At 38.4% G+C, this 25,602-nt stretch overlaps 1 protein-coding gene across 5 annotated transcripts in view; it reads left to right on the top strand.

Moving 5' to 3' along the window:
* Positions 1-25,556, top strand: part of NEMP1 (nuclear envelope integral membrane protein 1) — a 30,789-nt gene extending 5,233 nt beyond the window's left edge. The window contains exons 1-10 of one of the 5 annotated variants that reach the window (XM_077111105.1): positions 3,534-3,685; positions 10,793-10,917; positions 12,006-12,225; positions 13,944-14,016; positions 15,083-15,176; positions 15,625-15,739; positions 16,440-16,665; positions 17,417-17,590; positions 18,281-18,461; positions 21,010-25,556. In XM_077111105.1, the coding sequence (XP_076967220.1) occupies positions 3,559-3,685; positions 10,793-10,917; positions 12,006-12,225; positions 13,944-14,016; positions 15,083-15,176; positions 15,625-15,739; positions 16,440-16,665; positions 17,417-17,590; positions 18,281-18,461 (1,335 nt within the window). In that variant the 5' untranslated portion in view covers positions 3,534-3,558 and the 3' untranslated portion in view covers positions 21,010-25,556. Of the gene's footprint in view, positions 1-3,533; positions 3,686-7,747; positions 7,781-10,792; positions 10,918-12,005; positions 12,226-13,943; positions 14,017-15,082; positions 15,177-15,624; positions 15,740-16,439; positions 16,666-17,416; positions 17,591-18,280 lie in introns of those variants that run through there. The other 4 variants (XM_077111104.1, XM_077111108.1, XM_077111106.1 and 1 more) reach the window with 4 other exon arrangements.
* Positions 25,557-25,602: the final 46 nt, after the last annotated feature.

Raw genomic sequence — 25,602 nt, 5'->3', positions numbered from 1 at the left:
AAAAAAATGAAACAAAAAGCTCCATTTTATTAGATTCAACAAATATAAAATTAGTCAAATTACTATATAAATTTCTGAAGTTATTTTGTTGCAGATTGGTAACAGACTTTGAATAACATTGTTGAAGTTATTTGTTTATGTTTTAGATCATACTAAAGGCTCTGGACCTCATCCTGTGGTGTTACTATAGAATCATACACACTTTATAACAAGGCAGTAACATGGTCAGATCTGGACTTCATTAGATGGAGGGGGGGATGGAGAAGAGAGGACAGATTCAAATGAAAGGAAGTTAAATCAGTAGGACTTGATGTTTGGTTGAAGATGGAGGGAGTGTGGGAGGTGAGAGGGGTTTAGGATGACTCCCAGGTACCTAGATTGAGTTACTAAGAAGATAGAATGGAATGCTTCCTCTGAAAACTTTGATATTGTCTTCATCAAGACAGTCCACAGTCTTATATCCATAATTCCTAATTTCAAAGAGTAATGAAAATTGAAAGTTTTTTCATAACTCATCTGGCTACAAAATCTAATCTGATCTGAATTTATTTTATGGCAAAGCCTGACCTACACTTACATGACATTATTTGTAGTTTCCATTTATCACACTTAGAATGAATTGTCATTGCAGAAATATTAATATGATTGATTACTAGGTGCTGTCCCAACCCCATTAGGATTGTTGCCTTATGTGGTATATATGACCATATTACCTTTCTAAATTTTTAAAAGTCTGAATTCTGAAACGCATTTACTGTTCAGATTAACCACCACATTTATCAGACCTAGCTTGAGTTACGTTTGTGTAAATCAGATTCACTAACAGATAATGGATATTCATTGCAATGTGAGCTATATTCACTGAAGGTAATTTTCAAGTTACTTTAAGCAGTACCTGCATTAGTAAAACAAGACTAAAGTGACCTTGAAGTGACAGCACTCATTTGGATGATAAATTGTGACCTGCTTGTGGACAATTTCATTACTGTACACCTTGTTTGTACATTTTAATAATCAGTGATTTTCTGGAATTAGTTTCAAAATCATCCACACCCTCTGGCCTTTAGTCAAAACCAAAGAGCAAGTCCTGAATAGTAACAATTTGATGCCTGCTAGAAAGTAGAAGCCTTTTAAAAAATATATTTCTATTGACAAATCTTCACACATATACAGTCTATACATATGTACAATCAGTGGCTCAGAGTATCATATAGTTGTATACTCATCACCATGATCATTTTTAGAACATTTGCATCACTCCAGAAGAAGAAATTTAAAAAAGAAAAAAACATACTCCCATACTCCTTACCCCTCCCTCTCATTGACCACTAGTATTTTGATCTACCTGATTTATTGTACTCCTTATCCCCACTATATATTTATTTCCATATTTTTTTACTCATCTGTCCATACACTGGATAAAAGAAGCATCAGACACAAGGTTGTCACAATCACACAGTCACATTGTAAAAGTTATATCGTTATACAATCATCTTCAAGAATCAAGGTTACTGGAATACAGCTCAACAGTTTCAGGTAGTTTCCTCCAGCCGCTACAATACACCATAAACTAAAGAGAGATATCTACATAATGCATAAGAATAACCTCCAGGATAACCTCTTGACTCTGTTTGAAATCTCTAGCCACTGAAACTTTATATTTTGTCTCATCTTTTTTTTAGTTTTTTCAATGAATTATTTTTTAGAACAGTTTTAGATCCACAGAAAAATTGAGACAATAGTACAGAGTTCCCTTTGCCTTATTAATAATATCTTATATTAGTATGGTACATTTGCCATAATTAATGAACCAGTACTGATATACTGCTATTAACCAAAGTCCGTAGTTTATTCAGATTTCCTTAGTTTTCAACTGATGTCTTTTTCTGCTCCAGGATCCCATCCATGATACTATGTTACATTTAGTTCTCATGTCTCCTTAGGTGTATCTTGCCTGTGAAGTTTCTTGGACTACTCTTGTTTATGATACTCTTTACAGTTTTGAGGAGCACTTGTCAAGTGTTTTATAGGATGCCCATCAATTGGATTTTGTTTAATGTTTTTGTCATGATTAGACTGGTGCTATGGGTTTTGAGGAGGAAAACAACAGGGGTAAAGTGCCATTTTCAATACATTCTGTGAAGGATACATAGTACCAGTGTGACTTACAACTGTTGATATTGACAGAACAGTGTGTATATGTGAGAGACAAGATAACCAGTGCAGCAGGGGTGGTTTAGACTTTTCTCTCTGGGGATGGAATTTATTCTCTTGCCCATGACTCAAATCCCTTATTTTTAACCCTCCCCAGCAGCTACCCCTTCCCTGATCCACCCATACTTCCCTCCTCCCTGCCTCATTCAGGAGGGCCCATTATTTCTGGTCTACTTACCCACCACTAACAGATCCTGTAGAAAGAGGGACTTTCATTTCTATTAGCATTTCCGGAACACCTATTATGTGCTCAGGCTTTCGGGGTCAACCTAGGCAAACTAACTATACGATCTGGGGCAAGTCCCATTGCTTGTCTTAGCCTTGAGTGCTTTTTAAAAAAATTTATTAATTAAAAAAAAATTTAACAAACGAACTAAAACATTAACATATATAATCAGTAATTCACAATATCATACTTACTTGCATATTCATCATTTCTTAGAACATTTGCATCAATTTAGAAAAAGAAATAAAATGAAAACAGAAAAAAAAGATTATACATACCATACCCCTTACCCCTCGCTTTCATTAGCATTTCAAACTAAATTTATTTTAACATTTGTTTCCCCTATTATTTATTTTTATTCCATATGTTCTACTCGTCTGTTGACAAGGTAGATAAAATGAGCACTTGACTACTTTTTAAATGAAGATAATTGTATTTATTTCACAAGATGTTGTGAGGAATAACATTTAAAACACTTTCTTTTCATCTTCACGTTTATTTTGCTCCTCTTCCTTCCAAAATAATCCCTAGGACTACATTTTAAAATTTTACCTGTAAAACTTGACACAATTTTTGTGACTTCTGTTTTAATTCAATTAGGACTTTGGAGAACCACACTTTGTCAGTCACGTTAATTTAAAAAACTGTCCCGTCAAGACGACCCTGTTAATATAAATATCTCAGTATAAGCTAGCTATAACAAAAGATCGTGGAAAAAGGATAGAAATAGAATTTGAGACAGTTTCGATGGAAGCGGCAAGTCTAGTCAAGGCGGCATTGCCCATCCTGATTTTGTATTGGTTAAACTTACCATCAATCTCACCAGTTGTAAATAAACTGGGGACGGAAGCGTGTTGTTAAGGGGTGGGATCTTCCTGTCTCCATTGCTAAGGTGAAAACCCGTTTCCTAATAGGCTGAAAGAGGCTTCTCCCGCCCTCTTCCATCAGTTGCTAAGGCGCGGGATTCATAGGGTCGTCAAAGGAGTGACTTTTCAAAGCTCCGCCCATCTGATTGGGTGCTAGGGGGCGGGCCTTGTAGCTGATGGGCTGCTAGCCCTGCTTGTCTAGGGCTAGTTACCGCCGAGAGGCACGTGAGGGGGAGGTGGTGTGCGGCGACCATGGCGGGAGGAATCAAAGTGGCGGTCTCGCCGGCAGTTGGTTCCCGACTTTGGGGCTGTGGGGCTGGGGATGGCGGGGCATTGTGGCTGCTCCTGGTCTTCTCCGGCTGCTTGTTCTGCGGCGCAGGTACCGCCCGGGCCGTAGCTGCCAAGGGGGCGGGTGCCAGTGGGGTTATTTTTAGAAAAGTGAGTGCGGGGATCGCCCGGAAGTCTCGGGCCGTTACCCTGCCCAGGGGCGCGGCTCTGCCCGCCGCGTCGGCGTGGGGCGGAGGGAGATGTGTCGTTGTCCGAAAACGGGCGTCGGGACGGATGAGGGGTCAGGGTTCTGGGGCAGCTTCCCGGCGTGGGAGGAGCCTGCAGCCTTTTGGCTGAGACCGAAGGAGAGGCTTGGACTGGGCGAGAAGCGGTCCTGGAGGATGCGTTGCACTCGGGAGACCCGAGGACAGTTTTGCGCAGGCTGTGATGCTACGGAAAGGAAGCATCACGTTCGTGCAACAGTTTAGCAGACACCTCCTGAGCGTATGGGTCTGTCAGGACGCGGGGCACGGTGGTTGAACAGACAATCATTGTTCACAGAAATGCATAATTTCTGTGTAGTATCTTCCACTACGGCTTTATAGAACAAATCTTGAAATCATTCAATTTCCCTCTTTCCCAAAAAGATACAATTGCTGTTCTTCACCAGGTAGGGTCCTTTTAGAAGTTTATTCATTCCTTCCAGGCAAAGTCATTTGGTAACTGCTACTAGAGAATTGGCTTTGGACTGGGACGGAAACTAGTTTTCTTTCCGCTCTTAAAATCCAGAAAACCTAGAGTGTACTTGTAAAAGATCTCCTACTCTCCTGTCGTTAATTTTACAACAGAAAAAAGGTGGTTTCCAAGCTTCCGCTGGAGGGAGTTGAAACTCACGGAAATAAAAATAATCCTATCTCGTAAAGACATGCTCACTTCACCCTTCAGCTGCTGCCTATCTCATGCTGTCACTTGTGATTATCCTTAGCTTTAAGATGGTCTCAACATTAATAGTTCTAGCTCCAAGCGTAGCTTACTTCTGGGAAAAAAAATATAGGAGGCGGAGAGGGGGTATCCGGACAGGTACTTTTCTAGAGGCAGGGTCCATGGTAACACTTGAAAGACTGTTATCAGATGAACTTGGGTCAGTTGGTTAATTTCTAAAATTGGGTTGTGGGTTTCCAGGTTGAATTGAGAAAATGCATAGAAAAATGCCATCACGTACTTAGTGCTCAATCTGTAGTCTTTTTTTTTTTCTCTTTAATTGGAAGAGGAACTGGGATTTCTTGGCTTGGGAAAAAGGTAAACCGAGGAAGGTATTTGTCCTGGGTGGCCCGATAGATCATATGGGTGTCAGCTACAAAGAGACAAACATGTAGTAGGGAAGAACTTTCTAAAAGAATGAAAAGAGTACCTCAAAAAGTTCCTTTTTGCTGAAAGTTAAAAAAAAATCAAATTACAAAAATAATGTATTATTTTAGGCTATTTGGAAAGTACAGTTAAGTATAAAGGAAAAAGAAACCCTGTTTATTCCATTCATAGATAATCCATTTTAGCATATTTTGTTTTCATCTTTCCACATGTTTTAGATTAACAAAAGCGTTTGAATCGGTAAGTCATATTCCTGGCAGTAATCCATTTCCCTTCCCTGGAGGCCCCCTAATTGTTACCTTTTGCACATGGATCTTCTAGTACAAGTATTTCACTAAGTCATTTAAAAGTCTTCCTGAATATTATTTTTACTCTTATTATATGTTGTATGCAAAGACCATTATTTATTTAGTATACCCCCCATATTTTTGATGCTTCACTGTTGTTGATAACACTGTGAATGTCTTTGTGTATAATGTTTTATTGTATTTGGATTTTTCTAGGATAGATTCTCAGGACTGAGTTTATTAAATCAAAAGATAAAATGTATTTAAAATGCTTTCCTGTAAAGTGTACCACCTACACCACTTGAAGCAGTGTTTGCTTGTGGCCCATACCCCTTTGGCAGCATTAGATATCCTAAGCTGTAACATTTTTGTTAACTTGATAAATAGAAAGCGCTGTCTTACTTTACTTTGCATTTCTTGCAATATTTGTGAGAATGAGCATTTTTAACTGTTTATTAGCCATATTAATGAACTTTTATAAAATTTTGGAGGTATCTATGTCCTTTGTTCTTTGTGATTGCTATTTATTGGGATATTGTGTACTTATAAAAAAATTTTATTGTAAAATATATATAACATAGTATTTGCCATTGAAACTATTTTAAACGTATAATTCAGTGGTATTAATTCCATTCAGAACCATCACCACTTTCCCAAACTCCTTCATCAACCCCAACTGAAAGTCTGTACCCATTAAGCAGTGACTTCCCATCTCCCTTCCCCCAAACCCTGGCAACCTCTAATCTACTTTATGAATTTGCCTATTCTAGATATTTCATGTAAGTAGACCCATACAATATTTAATATTTGTCCTTTTGTGTTTGACTTATTTCACGTAGCCTGTTTTCAAGGTTCATCCATATTGTAGCAATTATCAGAACTTCTTTTTATGGCTGAATAGTATTCCGTTATATGGATATACCACATTTTGTTTATTCATCTGTTGATGGCCACTTGGGATGTTTCTGTGTTTCTGCTACTATGAATAACACTGCTATGAGCATTGGTATACAAGTATCTGAGTCCCTGATTTCAATTCTTTTGGGGATATACCTAGGGCTTGAATTGTTGGGTTGTATAGTAAAACTACGTTTAACTTTTGCTTTTAAATTGAAGTGACATTTTACTTTCTACTTATAATTTTAAAATTAATACATGCTCTTAAGAAATTGAAAATAATGAAATGTAGGAAGTACTAGCTCCCTATCTATGTTTAACTTTTTGAGGCACCAACAAACTGTTTTCTATAGTGGCTATACCATTTTATATTCCTTTCAGCAGTGCACACAGGTTCCCATTTCTCCACATCCTTACCAACACTTTTTTTTTTTTCTTTCCTTTCTTTTTTTCAATAATAGTCATCCTAGTGGGTGTGAAGTCGTAGTCATGGTTTTGATTTGCATTTTCCTAATGATACTGTTGTTGAGCCTCTTTTCATTTCATGTGCTTATTAGCCATGTGTATATTGTTTAATTTTGTAGGCTGCTCAGAGCAATACTATGAAATGCTTGGGCTTACACAATGGAAATTTATTTGCTTACAATTAGAGTCTTGGAAAATGTCTAAATCAAGGCTATGCTTTCTTCCCAAAGACTGGCTGCTGGAGATCCTTGGGTCCTTTGCCACATGGCAAGGCACATGGCAGCGCCTGCTGATTTCTCCCTTCTCTTCTCGGTTTCATCAGTTTCAGCTTTTGCTTATATGGCATACACATGCTCTCTCTCTCTCACTCTCTCCCCCTCTTCCCTCTTTCTCTCTCTCCCCGCCCCCTTTCTTTCAGTATTCATTGTCTTTATAAAGGACTCCAGTTATAGGGTTAAGTCCCATCCTGAATGACGTAGGTCACACTTTATCTGGAGTAGCCTCATCAGAAGATCCTGCTTACTGTGGATTTACACTCACAAGAATGGATTAGATTTAATAATGTTTTTCTGGTGTACATAAAACTTCAAACCACCACATATATCTTTTTTGGAGAAATATCTATTCAAGTTCTTTGCCCGTTTTTAAATTGGATTGCTTGTCTTTTTATCGTTAAGTTGTAGGAGCTTTTTATAGCTTTTGGATTGTAAACCCTTATCAACTATATGGTTTCCAAATATTTTCTCCCATCTGTAGGTTTTTTCACTTTCTAATAATATCCTTTGATGCACAAAAGCTTTTCATTTTGATAAATTCTAATTTTATTTTTTTCTTTGGTTGCTTATGCTTTAGATGTCATATCCGAGAAATCACCGCTGCATCAAAGGTCATGAATATTTACCCCTATGTTTTCTTCTAAGAGTTTTATGGTTTATCTCTTATATTTAAGTCACTGATGCATTTTAAGTTAGTTTTTGTATATGGTTTGAGGTAGGGGTCCAACTTCATCCTTTTCCATGTGGAAATTCAGTTTTCCCAACACCATTTGTGGAAGGGACTATTCTTTCTACTCCATGAATAAACTTGGCACCTTTGTTGAAAATCAGTTGGCCTTTTGTATACTTTTTTTTTTTTTTTTTTTTTTGCATGGGCAGGCACCGAGAATCGAACCTGGGTCTCCGGCATGGCAGGTAAGAACTCTGCCTGCTGATCCACCGTGGCCTGCCCCTTTTGTGTACTTTTAAAATCAATTCGTATGAGCTTTTTGAAATATATTTTTTAAATAATGTGTTTGAACTTTTCCTTAATTTGCCCCTTTCATTTTTTTTTTTTTTTTTTTTTTTTTAAAGGAAAGACAGAGAGAAGGAAGGAAGGATAGAAGGAAGGAAGGAAGGAAGAAAGGGAAACATTTTTAAACATTTTCTTGTTTTATTGTATTCTGTTTCTCCGTTTTTGTTACATGGGCTGGGGCCGGGACTCGAACCGAGGTCCTCCGGCATAGCAGGCAAGCACTTTGCCCGCTGAGCCACCGCGGCCCGCCCAACACTTTCTTGTTTTTATTATATTTTGTTTGTTTGTTTGGTTTTTACATGGGCTGGGGCCGGGAATCGAACCGGGGTCCTCCGGCACGGCAGGCAAGCACCCTGCCCGCTGAGCCACCGCGGCCCGCTGCCCCTTTCATTTTTAAGATAAAATATATATTTTATGTGATCACTTGATTTTGATCTTTAGAATTTTTCCATTGTATTTATGCTTAGAGTACTCCAGAATTGCATTAATGTTATTTTATTCTAGCTTCTCATGGTATGATTTAATTTTTCTTTATTTTACTTTTTAATCTATAATTCATGTGGCCATTTGGTATGAGATGAGGATCTGGATACATTTTATTTTCTAAATAACAAGTTAGTTGTCTCAGTATCCTATTGAATAATTCTTTATTAGGTCCACTGATTTAAGATGTTAGTTTTTAGGAAGCGTTTAAGGATGAACTGGATTACTGCTTGACAGAAAGTAGTAGAGGCTTTTTCATAAGAATTTGAACGGGTTGTTTTCATGACTTTTTAGGACTCTTTCCAGTCCAATCATTTTTGTTATCATCTGCCTATATATGGTAAGTGATCAGTGTTTATTGATTGAAAAGTAGGTGAAAAGTAAGCTTGTAATGATTACAAGTAAATATGAAGTTATCACCTGTTGAATAATTGCTTTATAAGTAAATATAGCTTGTGAGTCACTGAATTCCAAGAAAGCATTTTCCTAGAAAAGCTAGATCTTTGGGTTCAGTAGAGGTTTTCCTCAATGTTTAGTTTGCTCTCCTTTTTATCATGCAGGTGAACTCACTTTGGGGAGAGAAATAGAGGTAATGTGTGTCATTTTGCCATGGGAAGCGCAAGAAACCAACATGAACATTTTGACAACTTGTATATGTTGAAGCTTATTTCCTTCAGTTCTGTGTTTCGAAAAATTTATGTTATAGCTTAAGGAGTGATCAGTCCTCACAGATCATCCCCAAAGGCTGAATTGATTTATTTCCCCCACTCAGTGAATTCCCAAAGATGTGGTTAGCCAAGGTGCTGATGCCTATGGAAGGTTGCAATTAAGAAAATTTTTTCTTTCATTCCCCTCCCCCCGTTTTTATTCTTTCTCTTGAATGGTGTGGAACTCTGAGAAGAGTTTGATTTTATAAAGATGTTAATTCTGTCGTTGCTTTATAAAACAAGTGTTATTCCTTAGGAAAGTGGCTTTGAACTTTTTTTTTTCTGCGTGGGCAGGCACCAGGAATTGAACCCAGGTCTCCAACTCTGCCTGCTGAGCCACCGTGGCCCACCCAACTTTGGGGCATTTTAAAGTTACTTTAAAAACAATGAGGCTTTCTTTTGTCATAAAATTTTTGGAATGGTCTGTGCTGTTGACACCTGGTTTCTTACCATCTTGACAATAACAAGGAACTCAAAAAGGTGTAGAGCTACATGGTACTGTGGGAGAGAAAAGGTATTAATAAATGTGAATCTTGCATTGATTTGCAAATGGTTTCTTCCATTTTGTGGGTTGTCTTCACTTTCTTGATAGTGTCTTTTTTAAACATAGACGTTTTTAATTTTGGTGATGTCCAAATTACTATTTTTCCTCTGGTTGCTTGTACTTTTGGTGTTATATCTAAGAAGCCACTGCCTAATCCAAGGGCATGAAAATTTACCCCTATTTTCTCTTCTAAGCGTTTTATTGTTTTTCCTCTCATCTTTATAGGTTCGAGACTGAATTTGACTTCAGAATTAGTCTTAGCTTCAGTCTAAAACCATTTTGAATGGCTTGGCATCATGGCCTTTTATGTAATTTTGGTTTAGTTTCTTAAGGTTTGATTGCATTCTTTTTGGTTTTTAGTTTATTTAAATTCTGCCCACCTTTATACTTAGAATCAAAGTAATAACTAAATTTCCCATTCCAGTAGCACTTGATAACTTGGTAAGTACAATAAGGAGAGAATCTTCTGTTTTATATCGAACAAGGGAGATGTATATAATCATTGATTGCTCTTAAAACTTGAGATAAAACAAAAGTTAGGAAAAAGCCACTTTGCAATCTTTTAGTATCCCCTGAAAGTACTATGTATATAAAAACATTGCCAACTTTGTTCATCCCATTCTGAAGAGGGCTGAAAAGGTCAGCAGATGGGGTTAACTTTAGTTTACCCTAGCTGTGCCTTACAATGGTAAGAGGATAACTAGTGTTAAGGCCACAGTCAGACCTGGGTGTGAGTCTCAGTCTGGCTATTTATTAGTTTTGTGACTTTGGGCAAATTACTTAATCTTCCTTAAGCATTTGTTTCCTCATTTTTAAAGTAAGGGTTATGGAGTACCTATCTCCCAGGATTCTTGGGAGAGTTATATGAGAGATAGTATGCAAATTACTTAGCATACTGTCCGTCATTACAAATACTTACTAGTAGCTTTTATTATTACTTGTTCTGGGTTAATAATTATTTGTAGTATTTGTTAATTAAATTTCACAGAAATGAGATTGCCTTATTCTTTCTCTGATCTCCGTTTTTTCTTATATATTGGTCTGGCTGACATTTTAATCCCCAACTGAAATACGGCTTTTAAGAAAGTAGCCATTTTATTTTTCTTTTTCTGAAACAAATTATCGGCTTGCTCTGCTATATTACATTTAATCCTTGTTTCTTTTTTTTTTGCATAAAGCTGGAGTTGACGTCCACGTAGTCATGCTTCAGGAATCCCAAGGTTATTATGGGGTCAACAGCCAACAGCTTTGTTATAAAAATGTACTTGTCCCAAAGTGGCATGATTTATGGACACGAATACAGGTAAGAACTTAGAGGTCCCTGGCAAAGCCAACTTCTGTGAGTATCTGTTTGTGATTAATGAGTTTGATACTCCCCCCCCCCCCACAAAATGTATTGCTAGCAACCTTGTTAGGGTTGAGATTATCCTGAATTTTTTTTTATCAATAATCATTTATGCCTACTTTGTGTTCCTCTCTCTCTGCTCCCTTAAGTAGTTTACAACACTGAATTCCTAAGCAAACCAAGTAACAATTCCTTAGGAAACACTTCCTCCTTTTCTTTTCCAACACACATCCCTCTCTCTCTTTAAAGACCTTATGCCTTCTTTGGGCTGGAAATTGTTGCATGCCTATCTTGATGCAAGCTCCTTTGACTTGCTGCTCCTATTCTATTTTGATTCTACATGAGATGTTTCAGAACCCCCCCTGAGCTGAAGTCACCTCTCAATAGAATGACTTTGGTCTCATTTATTTCATAACACTATTAAATCATCTGGCCAACAGGAGTGTCTGGCTCTAATAGTGATTGAACAAAATAAGTCCTTTTGGAAATGTTGCTGCTTTTACAAGCATAGCTACTGATAAGGGCATTTGTTGTTCACATCAAAAATACAAAGGTAGAATTGTGGTGTTTTCTTTATTGTCTGATACAAAAATCGTACTCCATCTGGGGCATATTATAACCACCGTTTACCCATAATCATTGATTTGTGACAATGGGTTGAACTCAGCCTGTCATTATGGGAAAGAGTTTCAGTTTTCTGGGGCTGTTTATACCTGCAATTTTCTTAATACTCTAGGCCTCTGCTTTGTATGATCTCTCATATATAGCTGTACTGATAAGGAAGTCTTTTTTCCCCCTATGCTCTGGCCTGATAGTTAGATTCAGATCATTTTAACAATGAGGTATTCTAACACCTGTCTTTCTGTACCATGTGCAATATTATTTGCCCAATTTACCTGCTGTTTCTCTGTGTTTCTGATAAGGCTTGTGGAAAACTGGTTATATTCCTGGATTTAGCTATTTATTCTAAGGGTTTTAAAAAATGTATATTTGTGAAAATTGAAAATTCTTTCTTCTCTCTCATCCTTATCTTACTTGTCTTGCAGATCCGGATACATAGTTCCAAACTGGTACGAGTCACCCAGGTAGACAATGAAGAGAAACTGAAGGAGTTAGAGCAGTTTAGTATCTGGAACTTTTTTTCCTCCTTTTTAAAGGAGAAATTGAATGACACCTATGTTAATGTGGGTCTGTACAGCACAAAAACCTGCCTCAAAGTTGAGATTACAGAGGATGACACCAAATATACTGTCTTTGTGACCCGGAGTAAGTCTCACCTCTGTTTTTCTGATGGGTTCTATAGTGAGAAGGGACTAAAGATAAGTATAATTTTTGTATAATAAATTATTTTTAAATAAGTATGCTTGGCGAGAAAGAAAAGTCACCCCAAGTTTTCATTCTCATTATAACCCTGAATATACCACTTCTTCAGACATTTCAGAGCGAATCAAGACACTACCTCAGGTCATTCTGAGTACCTCCTTACTTAGAATTATGAAGACTTGCATTCCTGAGTTGATGTGCCTGTTGCTATTCAGCGTAAATCAGACAGACTGGTTACTGCTTTCTGGGCATATCCAGACATAGGTAGATGTCCTGAAATGTACATGCCTACATTTGAAGACATGAATGGTTAAACAATAAAAACAGAAAGATAAAATTGAATATTACTGTAAAAAGGATAATTGTGGAATCATGAATAAAGAGGAAGTCCACTGTTTTTTAAGGCTTATTCAGTGGAACAGGGAGAAGTTTTGTTTCTCTTGCAGGTGTCTTAAAAAGTTTCCCAGGGCGGGCCACGGTGGCTCAGCAGGTAAGAGTGCTTGCCTGCCATGCCCGAGGACCCGGGTTCGATTCCTGGTGCCTGCCCATGTAAAAAAAATAAATAAATAAAAAAAAAAAGTTTCCCAGAGGTATGGTATGTATAATCTTTTTTTTCTCTGTTATCGTTTTATTTGTTTTTCTGTTGTCTTTTTATTTCTTTTTCTAAATTGATGCAAATGTTCTAAGAAATGATGAATATGCAACTATGTGATGATATTAAGAATTACCGATTGTATATGTAGAATGGAATGATCTCTTAATGTTTTGTTTGTTAATTTTTTTAATTAATAAAAAAAGTTAAAAAAAAGAAAAAAAAAAGTTTCCCAGAGGAGGTAGATCATTATCCTGTTGAATTCTCTCTGACTTTTGGTTTCTCCCTCATTAACACCTAGCATCCTGGGATGTTGTAAGTGGTAGGAATGTGCCTAGGTTTTGCTACAAAATAGGTTGTGACCTTCCAATTGTCCTACGGTTCCATGGTTCTTTAGTTGGTTAAGATTGGCCTGTTTTTGCTGCTTCTTCTTCCTATGCCAATCTCTCTTGCTCCTGTTCTGTTTTAGATCTCCCCTAGACTGCAGAGCTCTTGAATGTGAAAGCTGTGTGTGTGTGTCTGGTATGCTACTGACAGGCTTCCTTTTGGGCCTCCTGGTCCTTGGTGAGCTGACTTGAGTGTAGGCTTTTCCAGCACAGTGTGTGTAGCAAAAGAAAGTAGAAGGTATTGAAGGACAAGAAAAGCAGCCAGCTAGAGAGCAACAGAAGGAAGGCCCTGACCCAAAGCCCTAGGCAGAGTTGTTGAATTCCATGCCTGTGAATGACTTAAGGTTTGAAAGAGTAGTGGAGACTCCTTGTGGACAGTTGTGTGAATGCCGAAGGCACCATGCCTTGCTCCGTCCAAAGCAAAGCTTAGTTTCTTTTCCCCTTAGGGTAAGTAGCCAAAAGAAAAATAAGATTTTTGGGAGAATACATGTAAGACACAGACATAATTATGTTTTCTCATTGGAAGGGTGCCCATGCTGTGTGTGGAATTTGCATATCTGTTTAGGTGGGCTCTTTGCATTTCTTTTACTGTAGCTGACCAATAATACCAAAATTGTCTTTTATTATATAGTACTTTAAACTGTTTCCTTCTGCTATTAAACGTAAGTCTTTATTTATTTCAGAATTTGATCCCAAACTCTTCTTCGTTTTCCTCTTTGGAATTATGTTATTTTTTTGTGGAGACTTGCTGAGCAGGTAGGTTCTCAGCGTGTACAGTATGGTGAGGCTCAGACCCACCCTGCCTGACTTCTGTCTTAGAAACTTCAAGTTCTGCCATACTCTGTTCCAGAACCTTTATGGCTAAGCCATTGCCTATTGGAGTTTTTTTTTTTTTAATAATTCATATTATGATTTTTGTTTTTCTCTTATTGAATAAGATTGACAATATGAAGTTCTCCCTTTAAGTTGTCCCATCATGTGATGGGATTTAGTGCATGCTATGAAGTTGAACATCACCACTATTTACATCACTAGATATAAACTGTTAAACTTTCATCTACACAAGGCCATGTGTTGATTAGTTTCATGCTGTTCAGAGGCAAAGAGACAAACATCATCCACTTACTCATTTCCTGCCTTTAGGACTCTACTAGCTAAGATAGGTGAAATTGACATGTACACATATAAAGAAAAAATGTATTAACAAACATTGAACAAAGGTAGAATCAACATTGACTTTGTACACAAATGAAAAGAGTATTTGTGGAGTAGTGCATGAGAGAATAGCAGTTAGAATTGAGGTTTGGCTGGAGGGTTTGGTGGAAGTCAATCTTTATTTTGGGATCCTGAGAGAAACTCACAGTGAGAAAGGAGTATCTGGTAGAAAAGCCTGGATGGGAATAGGAGCTGTCTGTGCTAGGCCATGTGTTTGATTTGTCTTTCTGGGTAAGAAGTTCAGTTCCAGTCTCCACCTGGGCAGTATTCTTGCCCCTTTCTTCTCCCTAAAGAAGCTGTTCAGTTCCTCAGAAGAAGGATTATTACTGAAAATTGGGTTGGGAGAGATGCTAGGGGTTGGGGTGGGAGGCTAAGTAGAGGTTTATTATTGGAAAATATTTATTTGAGAGAATTTTATGGGAATTGATACTCATAATCTTGCAGCAGCTATATTGTACCAATCTCTACACTTCTCTGACCTCATTTTTGTCCAATATATGCTCAATATTGTACCTTTTTCTGCCTTTCGTCTGGGATAGTTGTCCTTGTTTGAACAATGCCATATATGAAGTATATACTTATAATTAAGTAAATTTTATCTCTGCAGAAGTCAAATTTTCTACTATTCCACTGGGATGAGTGTGGGAATTGTGGCCTCTCTACTAATCATCATTTTCATACTGTCCAAGTTTATGCCCAAGGTAAGTAGCAGAATCCACATATGCAGGTAGGATGAGCTTAGACAGCCAAAGGATTGTTTTCCTGGAGAGTGTTAGAACATTGAAATGGCTGATAGGTCAGTGTCCTGCTCTTTCCTTGATTCAGAAAGATACTTTCCACAGTGTAACTTGGGGTCTGATTATGTACAAACTTTACTTTTTGTATAAAATCCTGTGATCATTGGAGTGAATTAAAGTCTTTCCTGGTTTTTCATTACATGGCCAGGTTTTTAAATTACTTAGCATCTCATCTTCCTGGTGTTCCTTGAAGATTATACCGTTTTAAATATAAAGGGCATCTTTTTAAGGGATGAGTTTTTCTGCATTTTGAGTGGGTTGAATTTTTTTAATATCTTAGTTCCATTTTGTTTCTCTTATATGTGGAAAGCCTGTTGTAACTTTTTGCTTTCACCTCTGCCCTCTGTCCTAGAAAAGTCCCATTTATGTCATCCTGGTGGGAGGCTGGTCCTTTTCTTTGTACCTCATTCAACTAGTTTTTAAAAATTTACAAGAGATCTGGAGGTATTACTGGCAGTATCTTTTAAGTAAGTATTGTTGATTTTGCTGTTCCTTTTCATATGGTTATAAGATGTTTAGTTAATTTGATCATAAAAAGACTGCTGTCTGCTTACAGGAATTAATAGTCATGTCATTTTACTAACTTTTAAAAATAAAGGATTTTCATACATTTCTAACCCTTCTACATTGTCCCCTTTCTTATATTAAATGGTGCTGCTTGGGAGAAGACTAAATTGTTGGTATTTATAAATGTACATCTTTTTACACAATAGGCATCTTTCTTTAAAGTTGTAAATGGACTTTATTAATATATAAACTATACTTGGGAACCTTAAGTAAAGGACTCTGCAGTGAATCTTTTCTATAAAATGAGAATCGTTTGGTCTGTAGATGGTAGTCCTTGATTATCACTTTTGAGAATTGATTAATCTGGATCTTCATGTATTGATTTTTTAAAATCTTTTTTTAAATCTTCATATATAGATTTTTCTAGAGTTGTTCAACATGTAGCTTTAATGCTCCAGATAACTTTGGGACAGATACATCAGATAAAAGAAAGGATAGAAACTTTCAGAGATAAATATATCATAATCATAGAAAAGGTGTGACTGGTTGAGTAAAGATCCTGTCCCATTTCCTGGTTCAGTGGGTGCTGTGTAGTGAATTTACTACTGTTCTCTACAGATATAGATGAAGAGGAATATCTTCTGATAACTCTTTTCATAGGCTACATCCTCACAGTTGGATTCATGAGTTTTGCAGTGTGTTACAAGTATGGGCCTTTGGAGAATGAACGAAGCATCAACCTGTTGACCTGGACCTTGCAGCTAATGGGTTTATGTTTCATGTATTCTGGCATCCAGATACCGCACATAGCCCTTGCCATTATCGTCATTGCACTGTGCACTAAGAACCTGGACTACCCTATTCATTGGCTGTACATCACCTACAGGTGACTGAAGGGCATTGTAACGTTGTTTTGACAAATACAATGTGGGATGCAGTTATATCTCAAGGATACAGAGGTGTTGACCCAGAAGCCCCTTTGTTAATGAAAAGTTATTGTATTGTGTTTCTGCTGTTGTTCCTGAGTCTAGTGTTTTAGTTCTCCCTGTAGAACTTTTTGTATTTTTATTCTAGTCATTTTATATAAAATAAAAGCATCCAATAAAGTGCCATGTGTCCTTGTTACCACTAGGTGGTACACATTATATCCCTTCTACCACATGTCCGAGGTCACCTACTTTCAGACTATCAGGTTGCTCTGGGAGCACTCTTCTCATTTTAGGATATAATTCATAGCTCGTTACCATCTAGGCATGGTGAAAATGCAATGGTCATATGTTCTGAGGTTATCAGTGGTTGTTGTATTGAATACAAAGTGATTCCTTCAGTTTGGGGAACCAAGTTGCTGGGCCATAATCTTATACTATCACTTTTTTGTTATTTTTCCATTTATTGGAAATAAGTAACTTTGCATTAGTGAATAATATTGGCTGCTATGATATGTCACTCATAGTCCAATGTGTTATGAGTCCATTAAAACTACAAATATCTTTGGGAGGAAAGTGGCAGGGTGGGGGTGGGGTGACACTTAAGGTGCAGGCTGTATATTCTCTGGTTGGCTCACTGAAGAGAGCTAGAGGTAAGGATGGGTATGGATTATTGATTGATGATTCGTGATGTTATTTTGGTGAGCACAGAAAGATGTGTAAAACAACAGAAAAGCCTGTCCCCCCTCGTCTCCTGACAGAAGAAGAGTATCGGATACAAGGAGAGGTGGAGACCCAAAAGGCTTTAGACAAACTTCGAGAATTTTGTTGCAGTCCAGACTGCTCTGCTTGGAAAACTGTTTCTCGAATCCAGTCTCCAAAAAGGTAAACTCTGAGCCAGATATACCAAGCATCTGTCAGGATTATTGTAATATTGAGTTCTAACAGTATTCTAATAGAGATAATTGTGTTGTATGTGTGGCTTCTGTTTTCCTGTTAACCTAGGAGTAGTTAAGAAAAAGCTAAGCATATCATCATATATTTAGTTGTAGCCTGTTTCCTCAAGTCTTAAGGAACCATCTACCCCAATTTGATTGTACCATTGAGATAGGAAGACTCGAGTATCGTGAGGTTTTCCCTTGGCATTGTTCTCCGAGTAGGTTGCTTTGCCCCACTTCCACCCTCTTTTTAGTTGGGAGCAACAATACCAATGAATATGTGAAGCTTCAATTTGGAATCCTGATGGTATAAAGTTTATAGGGCCATAAACACTAATAAATGTATAATGTCCCTTAATCTTCTTTTATCAGGATTCTTGATAATGGGACTAATGGGACCTTAGCACTTTATGACTGAAAAGGATAGGCTCATGCGTTAAGCAGGATGGAGTTGCAGAGGATCTTGACTTATGATCCCAGTTTTCCTTTTCTCATTTCTTACTTTAGCAGAGATTTTGACTAGACTTAATATAATTTGAGCTATGAGCATATGAACAGTATCAATTTGTTCTTAATTTGAAGGAAAACCAGAAAGAACAGAGGGCAGGTTCCTAAAGTATTATCTTTTCTTTTCCAGATTTGCTGACTTTGTGGAAGGTTCCTGCCACCTGACCCCTAATGAGGTTTCTGTCCATGAGCAAGAGTATGGATTAGGGAGCATTATTGCCCAGGCTGAAGTCTTTGAGGACACATCCTCTGAGGAGGAGGACTCAGATTCTTGGTGCCCCACTGTCACACAGAACAACTTCCTGCCTTAGGTGGTGTTCAATTATTTTTATGCGACTGGCTTGGTACCTCCATGGTCCATGTTGCAGATGTTGTGTAATTGCTTCTGAACCCTTTGAAACAGGGTGAGATAGTACAGAAATTCTCCCACTGGAATTAGAGGCCTCAGTAAGACCTCCTTCTGGATCTGGTCTCGGTGGTCTCTATGGAATTCCTGGAGAAGGAGGGTGGTAAAGTAATGAATGCTGTGGACAGTTTGCTTCCCACTGGTTAAACTGTCAGCCCACCTCTGTGTTCCCAAAGACACTGGGTGCCCACAGCTTATATGGCCTTCTAGCTCTTTGAAAGTTTATTCAGTCGTGGCATTTCTGCCTACCGTGGTGTCTTTCCACTGTGGCCGGCATTCAGGAGTGAGGACTGTTTTAAGCGCTATAAGGTTTTCAGACTAAAAGCTGCATCTTCCATAAGAAATTCACAAATCTGAGCCTCCTTCACTTCAGCTTTTATTTTAGTGACTTGAGAAACATTCTTGATTTAACTGTTTTGAAAAGATGGATTTTTATTTGACTGTCTTATTTTTTTAACTAAGTGTATTTGTAAAAATATAACAAATTCATGTTCCAGAACAAGCCGGTGCTCCAGAGTGACAAGACCCCATAGGATTGTTCATTAAAGCTCCAAGAGCTGTTGTGGTTGGTTGAGCTTTGCATTAATTCTCATACTGAGTCTTGCCAGCCTTTAGGCTCTTCTGTAGACAAGGCCATTGTGGCTTTTTATTCTATTCAACTTTCCTTTCCTTGTTAAAAGTACATTTGTACTCTTCTCTTCCCATTCCTCCTTGGCTGCCTCTCCTACCTGTCCCCTTTACCCTTTCAGGAAGGGTCTGTTACTCACCTGTGTAGTATGCAGTATTCAGTGTTTGCTTCTTTTCTTATACCTTCTTCCCCTTGGTTTATAGCATTATTCCTGCCTGCTAGGAGAAGTGGTAGTATTGGGGGGATTTATATGCCTTTGATAGGTTCTCCATTTTTTCTGGCAATGGATCACATATCTTTGAGATGCTATGGAATCAAGCAACTATCTCCTTTTCCTTTCCCTTCCTTTATCTACTCATTCTACATTCCTTTCAGCCTTCCTTACCACTTGAGCAACCTCCCCCTTTACTCCCCACCCCCAATTCTGACTAATTTATCGGCACTGAAACTATCTACAAAGTTTCTTGATGCACAAGTTGTAGCTCTGTAGCTGCTGCATTTTGCATTGCTAGGAAATAGACCTCCAGGTAGTCTTCCTGCTCTGGCTTTTCATTCAGCCACTAGGACTAGACATTTTTCCAGGATCTTATACTTATTTGCAGTTTCATTTCCTACCAGAGATTCGTGCTACCTTTCATTACAATGGTATTAGTTTCAGATTCCTTGGCCATTGGAAAGTATCCTGATAAACCAGCAATTGCCATTTATGAAGGAGCAAATTCCCAAGTGTCTCTCATTTGCTGGGTTCTGTCTTCATGATCTTCAGCCTGGTACCTTGAAAAAAGCTTATAATTAATTTAGCCAAGAAGATAAAAGCTCATGATGAGCACAGCATCATGCTTGCTGGTTTTTCATGCTCATGGGCAAGGCAGATGATTTTCTAAAAGCTGTAATGACTCCTTCAGGCCAGCCATTTAGTAGGTAAAGGTTCTGGGCTCCTTTGCCGACTTCCAAAATGTCAGCACTGAGATTCCCCTTCAAGTAGCCAGTTAGTTATTTCCACCAGTGTTTCCCCAACTCTAAACTGTCATAAGGTGACAACTACCTCAGTTGACAGCACATAGACATATAGTAATAACTGAAAAATGAGCAGTATTTGGGCAGGTGCTAGGGCTTAAAGTTTTAGGATAGAAAGAACTTTATATTGGGAAACCTTGAATGCCTTTGTGAATTGTGGTAAACTTTTCTCTCTCTAAAGAACTGTGGCAACCTCTGAATTGTATTTATACTGAATTTTTCCTTATTTACAGAAATCGAGACTAGCGTATTTGAGCATAAGTTGCTCTGAAAAAAATAATTCAGTTGTAGAAGTGGTCTCAGGATTCCCTGGGGACTTCGGTGCCTTCCTCAGAATAGCTGCTTAGGGAAGTTGTAGCTTGCTTCCAGTCTGTTTCAGTGAGAAAAGATTGTGGCCTAGGGAAAGGTTCTCCTTTTCCATTTATTAAATACCTTGTGAAGTATAGTTTCTATCTCAAGACCATTGTTTTCACTGTTTAAATCTGGGCTGAGTAAAGTCAAATACATTGTTATTCCTTGTCTGGTAGTTGAACCACTGAGCTGAATGCAGTGGAGATGACAATCAGTTCTGCAGAATGAAAGTTGCTCTTAGTCAGTGAGGGACATTATCTCTTTGGTGTGCTGTATGTCCTTGCCCTGCCTGCTTGTCTGCCTGTGAGGCTCCACCCCAGATGCTTTAGAAAAGTCTCTGTGTGCTCAAGACTGCTCCACTTTGTAAACCTTTAGGAGCTACTCTTTTCTCCCTCTTAGCACTTAGTCTACTGGCTCAGTCACTACTTAACCCCCCCCATTTTATTTCCTCTGGCAGTTACAGCTCCTGCAATTTCAGCACAGTCTCATCTCCCAGACCAATCTCATCAAAAAGGATTGAAGGGATAACTGTGGAGTGAATTGGACATTGGAGCCATGTCTGCTGCTACATCAGCATCTTGCTCGGCAAATAATGACGCTGTAAATTGGCCCCCTGGCTCAGGGTCACATCAGCATTGGAAATCTATTGCCTCTAATTGATCTGACTAGGTTGTGTAGAGCATGACTCCCATTAATGGGAGTATAAGAGGCAGCTGGCCTGAAATGTTTCCCCTTCACTTTCCCTCTCAGATGCTTTCAGGAGACCAGAGGATCACAATAACCATAAACAAGGAAAATTTAACAAGTCGGTATTTTGTAATGAGATATTCCTATCAGCCAATGCATTCCACCCAAACTAGTTTATTTTTCCCCTCAAACTCATGACTTTTATGTGTGTTACAAAGAGGATTTTGCTTATGATCACTCTTTGGGTCCTCATGTTCCATTTTGTCCTAATACAGCTTCTTCTTGAGCCCAGCCCTCTGCATTGATTGTTTTCTCTTTACCCAAGTCCCCATTTGGCATATACTTTAGAGGTTGATGGAAGAAAGGACTCAAATAGAACTCCACCCCCGCCCCCCAGCCTTGATATCCATGAAAGGCTTGGGAATGGATACGGATTATGCAGTTGTCCTTGATCTTTTTGTTGTTGTTACAGAAAAAAGATGGGCTCAGATGGATGGATGCTGGTGTAAAATGGTCCCTAGCTCTGTCATCATGACTTATCTCTGAATTGAGTAGTGAGGGTTGAAATAGGAGGAAAGAAAATTAAATGTCCTTCTAGTATTCCTTGGACTCAGGCCTGACATATGAAGTAATAACCTATGTTGAAGTGCCAAGAATTTTATCTGAACCAAGGAGAGGAGAGTTTGACAGATTTATTGTACCTACATTTTCTATAGGCAGTGAAATCAAATAGTAAGCACATAAAATGCCCGTTGCACAAGGCAAATGCACTAAATCTTTTGTTTCTTTTCAATGTAGCAGAAGTTGATTTTTTTAAGGGGAGCCTGTATAATTGTGATGAGCCAATGATGTCTTTGGTGATGAAGCTTATGGATTTAAGAGTATCGTTAAGTTGAATTCAAGATGGTTACTGCCTTGCAAAGAAGTGTTTGGTGCCTTAGGTGATGGCAACCAGAGCCTTCTGGGAATAAACAAAATAGACTCACACTTATGTCCCCTGACAGCCTGCTTTAGTGGGGATGGAGATAGTTTTGCAACCTCCCAAAATGTAGACTCCCATATATCCTAACCGTGTGTTTCATCTTCCTTGATGATAACCCAAAGTGGTGAAATTACCTTCCCTGAACTTTCCTATAGCATGAGCAACCTTCTTATCATCTTAATGTTGATAGATAGCCCATAATGTGAATATTAGAACTATTAGAGCCTGGGATTGCTCCATTTTCCATGTTTCTGAAATTGTGGTGAAATAGCAGTGATAAGGAATTCCTGGGTACAGTTTAGCCTATGGGTAATGCCTTAATGTTATTTTAAAAATAAAGATTTGTGTCATTTATATTTAAAATAAATGTCCATGGATGTTTGAAAGGAACAAAATTATCAGGGATGGCTCTTTGCCATGGGTCTCATTTACATCCTCTTTTCTGTAGGATAAAAAGACAATGCCTCATATATATATATTTTCATTTTTATTGTATAGTTTGTAATTAATCCCAATTTTAATAAAATTTTATATACTCTGTAGTGATCTCTCTTGAATGACCATGTCCATACCTTTGTTTGGATCTTGTTTTCAGGGTAATCAGTATTAGTGCTTCAGTTTCTTTTTTCTAACGAGATGGTTTCACATGCCATTCATTTCCCTTTTTTTCCTTAACCACATCTCCCTGGCTTGGGCCTATATTGGTCTATTTCCATCCTTGGATTTGATGATTTCCCAGGATGCCAGATCTCTAATGGGTATTCTTCCAGGAGTAGCCGGTCATATTACCCTGCTGTCTCACAAAAACATACAAAGTATAGATTTTTCCTGGTTCAGGCTGTTACTCTGATTGTGCTGTGGTTGTTTTATTATTATTTTTAAGTGGCCTAAAGTATCTCTGCAGTTTTTCCATAGACTTTAAACCATTCTAGGTGAGTTCTGTGGTTCTAGCTCTGGGATGCCTGCCAAAAGCTCTGTGTGGAGTGGAAGGGGGAGCACAACTGAAGGTGAGGATTAGGGCCATGGAACAAGAATCTCAGCTGTGTCTAGGCCCAGCCATTCTACAGTAAGAGTCTGGTACTTGCCGTTCACTGTTATGTATTGGCTATTTCCTTAGACCCTGGAATCCTTTATAGTATTTACGTTCATTATGTACCTGTTTCCTCTCATCTCAGATATTTTGGCTACGTAGAAATCCATTGTCCACTTTTTTAAGATGGGGGGGAAAGGAGGAAAACAGCAGGAAGATCATGTGTAAATGTATGTAGAGTAATGTACTCTGACATCTTTTCTCTTCTCCCTTCTATACCTATCACTAGGTAAATGAGAGAGGCAGAGATGATCATTACTGGTTGAATTAATAAAAACTTAAAGCCACCTCATAAAATTTTAGTGAGAATTTAAACAGATAAAGTGTATTAGGTTCTCTAGAAAAAGAGAACTGACAGGATACACACACACATACAAATATTATGAGATTTATCATAGGAATTGTCTCACATGACTGTGAGGATTGGTAAATCTGAATTCTGTAGGGCAGGCTGCAAGTGGGGGATGCTGAAGAAGGTTTCGATGAATTTCCCAGGAGGAGCTGGCTGGTCAAAGTAGAGAAATTCTTTCTGACTGCTGAAATCATCACTTTTCCCTTTAAGGTCTTCAACTGATTGGATGAGACTTCGCTTCTTGCTGAAGGCAATCTCCTTTGTTGATTATAGATGTAATCAATAATAGATGTAATCAACTGACTAATGATTTAAGTCCATCATACACTCTCATAGTAACATTTGGGCCAGTGTTTGCTGGATACCGTAACCTAGCCAAGTTGACACATGAACTTAATCACATAAGGCATGCAAAGCACTTCTCAAACTTCAACGTGCTTAGAAATCATTTGGGGATCTTGTTAAAATGCAAATTAAAATTCACTAAGTCTGGGGTGGGACCCAAGATTCTGCATTTGGAATAAGTTCCCCCCAGATGATTGGGATGCTGCTGATCTGTGGATCTTACTTCGAGTAGCAAGGATGAATAGCATTTGGCTTGGTGCCTGGCGTGTTAGTAAGTACTTAGAGAAATGCTACTTATTAACATAATTTATGAACACCGAGAAGAGGTCTACCACAAATACTGCCCCACTGTATCTGAAATGTACATGTTTTTACTATGGGACATCTTTTTAAAAAGTGAGTATCTCTGAAAGGGTTAATGAATATGAATTAGTTTAATCAGATTGCTGCCCTCCCAGCTCCTATTAGAAACCAATCTTTTTTTTTCTGTCAGCTTTATTAAAGTATAATTTGTATACAATGAAATTCATCAAATTTAAGTGAGTGCTTTTAATGTGTTTTGGCAAGTGGATATAGTTGTGTATAACTACCACGATCATATAAAACATTTACATCTTGGCAAAGTTCTCTCATATCCCTTACATGGACTTGGAATTTTAATGAGAGGAAGAAGGAAGGGTGTTCAGGAATTAGACGGAGTGTAGGAAGACCAGTAACCGGTCATTTTGGTTTTGCCTAGGAAGTCAGGGCCTCACAATCTCGCTTTTCACCACCCCTCAACCTCCCCCCAACCCCATTCCTCCTCCCCGTCCCAGGAACATTTTGAGATTGTGAAGTCCTGGATGACTTGAATGAGTATTATGTACCTTGTTAATTTAGAATGGCGAACTCACCTCAGTTTGTGCTAGTTTTAGCACCCAAAGTCCTATGTGCACAAAACCTACTTCAGTCCCAGGCAAACCCACGCAGCTGGTTATACTAGTGATGTTCATGCCACTTTTTTGAAATCCAAGGTTACCATTTAGACTCACTTCTCTCATGCATGAAGTAGGCACTCAGTAAGTGGGTGGACACACATAAACCCCAACTGGAAGACAACTGCAGATCCCTGGTCTGGGGAACAGACCTGGGTTCTTGTCCCAGCTCTGTCAGGTCAAAAGCGGGAAAATGATTTTCTCACTTTAGGTCTGTTTCCTCCACTAATACAAGGAATCTGTAGTCACTTATGCCTCTGAAATTGTGATACCTTTCCACCTATATATGAGATTATGTTCTTAGGTCACTTCCACTCAGCTTTCTCTCTTCCTTGCCTCCCTTCCCCCCCCCCCCCAACTATATATAGTAGATCAATAAATTATGTTAGGGCAGGTTGATAGTGGAACTGCTGATGGTTCAGGCTTATGCAAAGTGCTCCTGTGAAAGCAATGGAGTTTGGACCTTGAACCATGCAGCTGTGGCTGAGAGTTGGAGAGTCAAGTCTTTTTCTTCAGCTAAGTTCCTGCAATTAACCTAATTTTCTCTATGCGTGCCAGGGGAAGAAGGTGGTGGACAGCGGGAGCCTGCCTTTTAGGAATTTTCTAGGGTGGGGTGTGGG

The sequence above is a fragment of the Tamandua tetradactyla genome, chromosome 7, assembly GCF_023851605.1.
Source record: "Tamandua tetradactyla isolate mTamTet1 chromosome 7, mTamTet1.pri, whole genome shotgun sequence".
Lineage (NCBI taxonomy): Eukaryota > Metazoa > Chordata > Mammalia > Pilosa > Myrmecophagidae > Tamandua > Tamandua tetradactyla.
The sequence above is the reverse complement of the archived record's forward strand: the minus strand, read 5'-3'. Positions and strand labels throughout refer to the sequence as shown.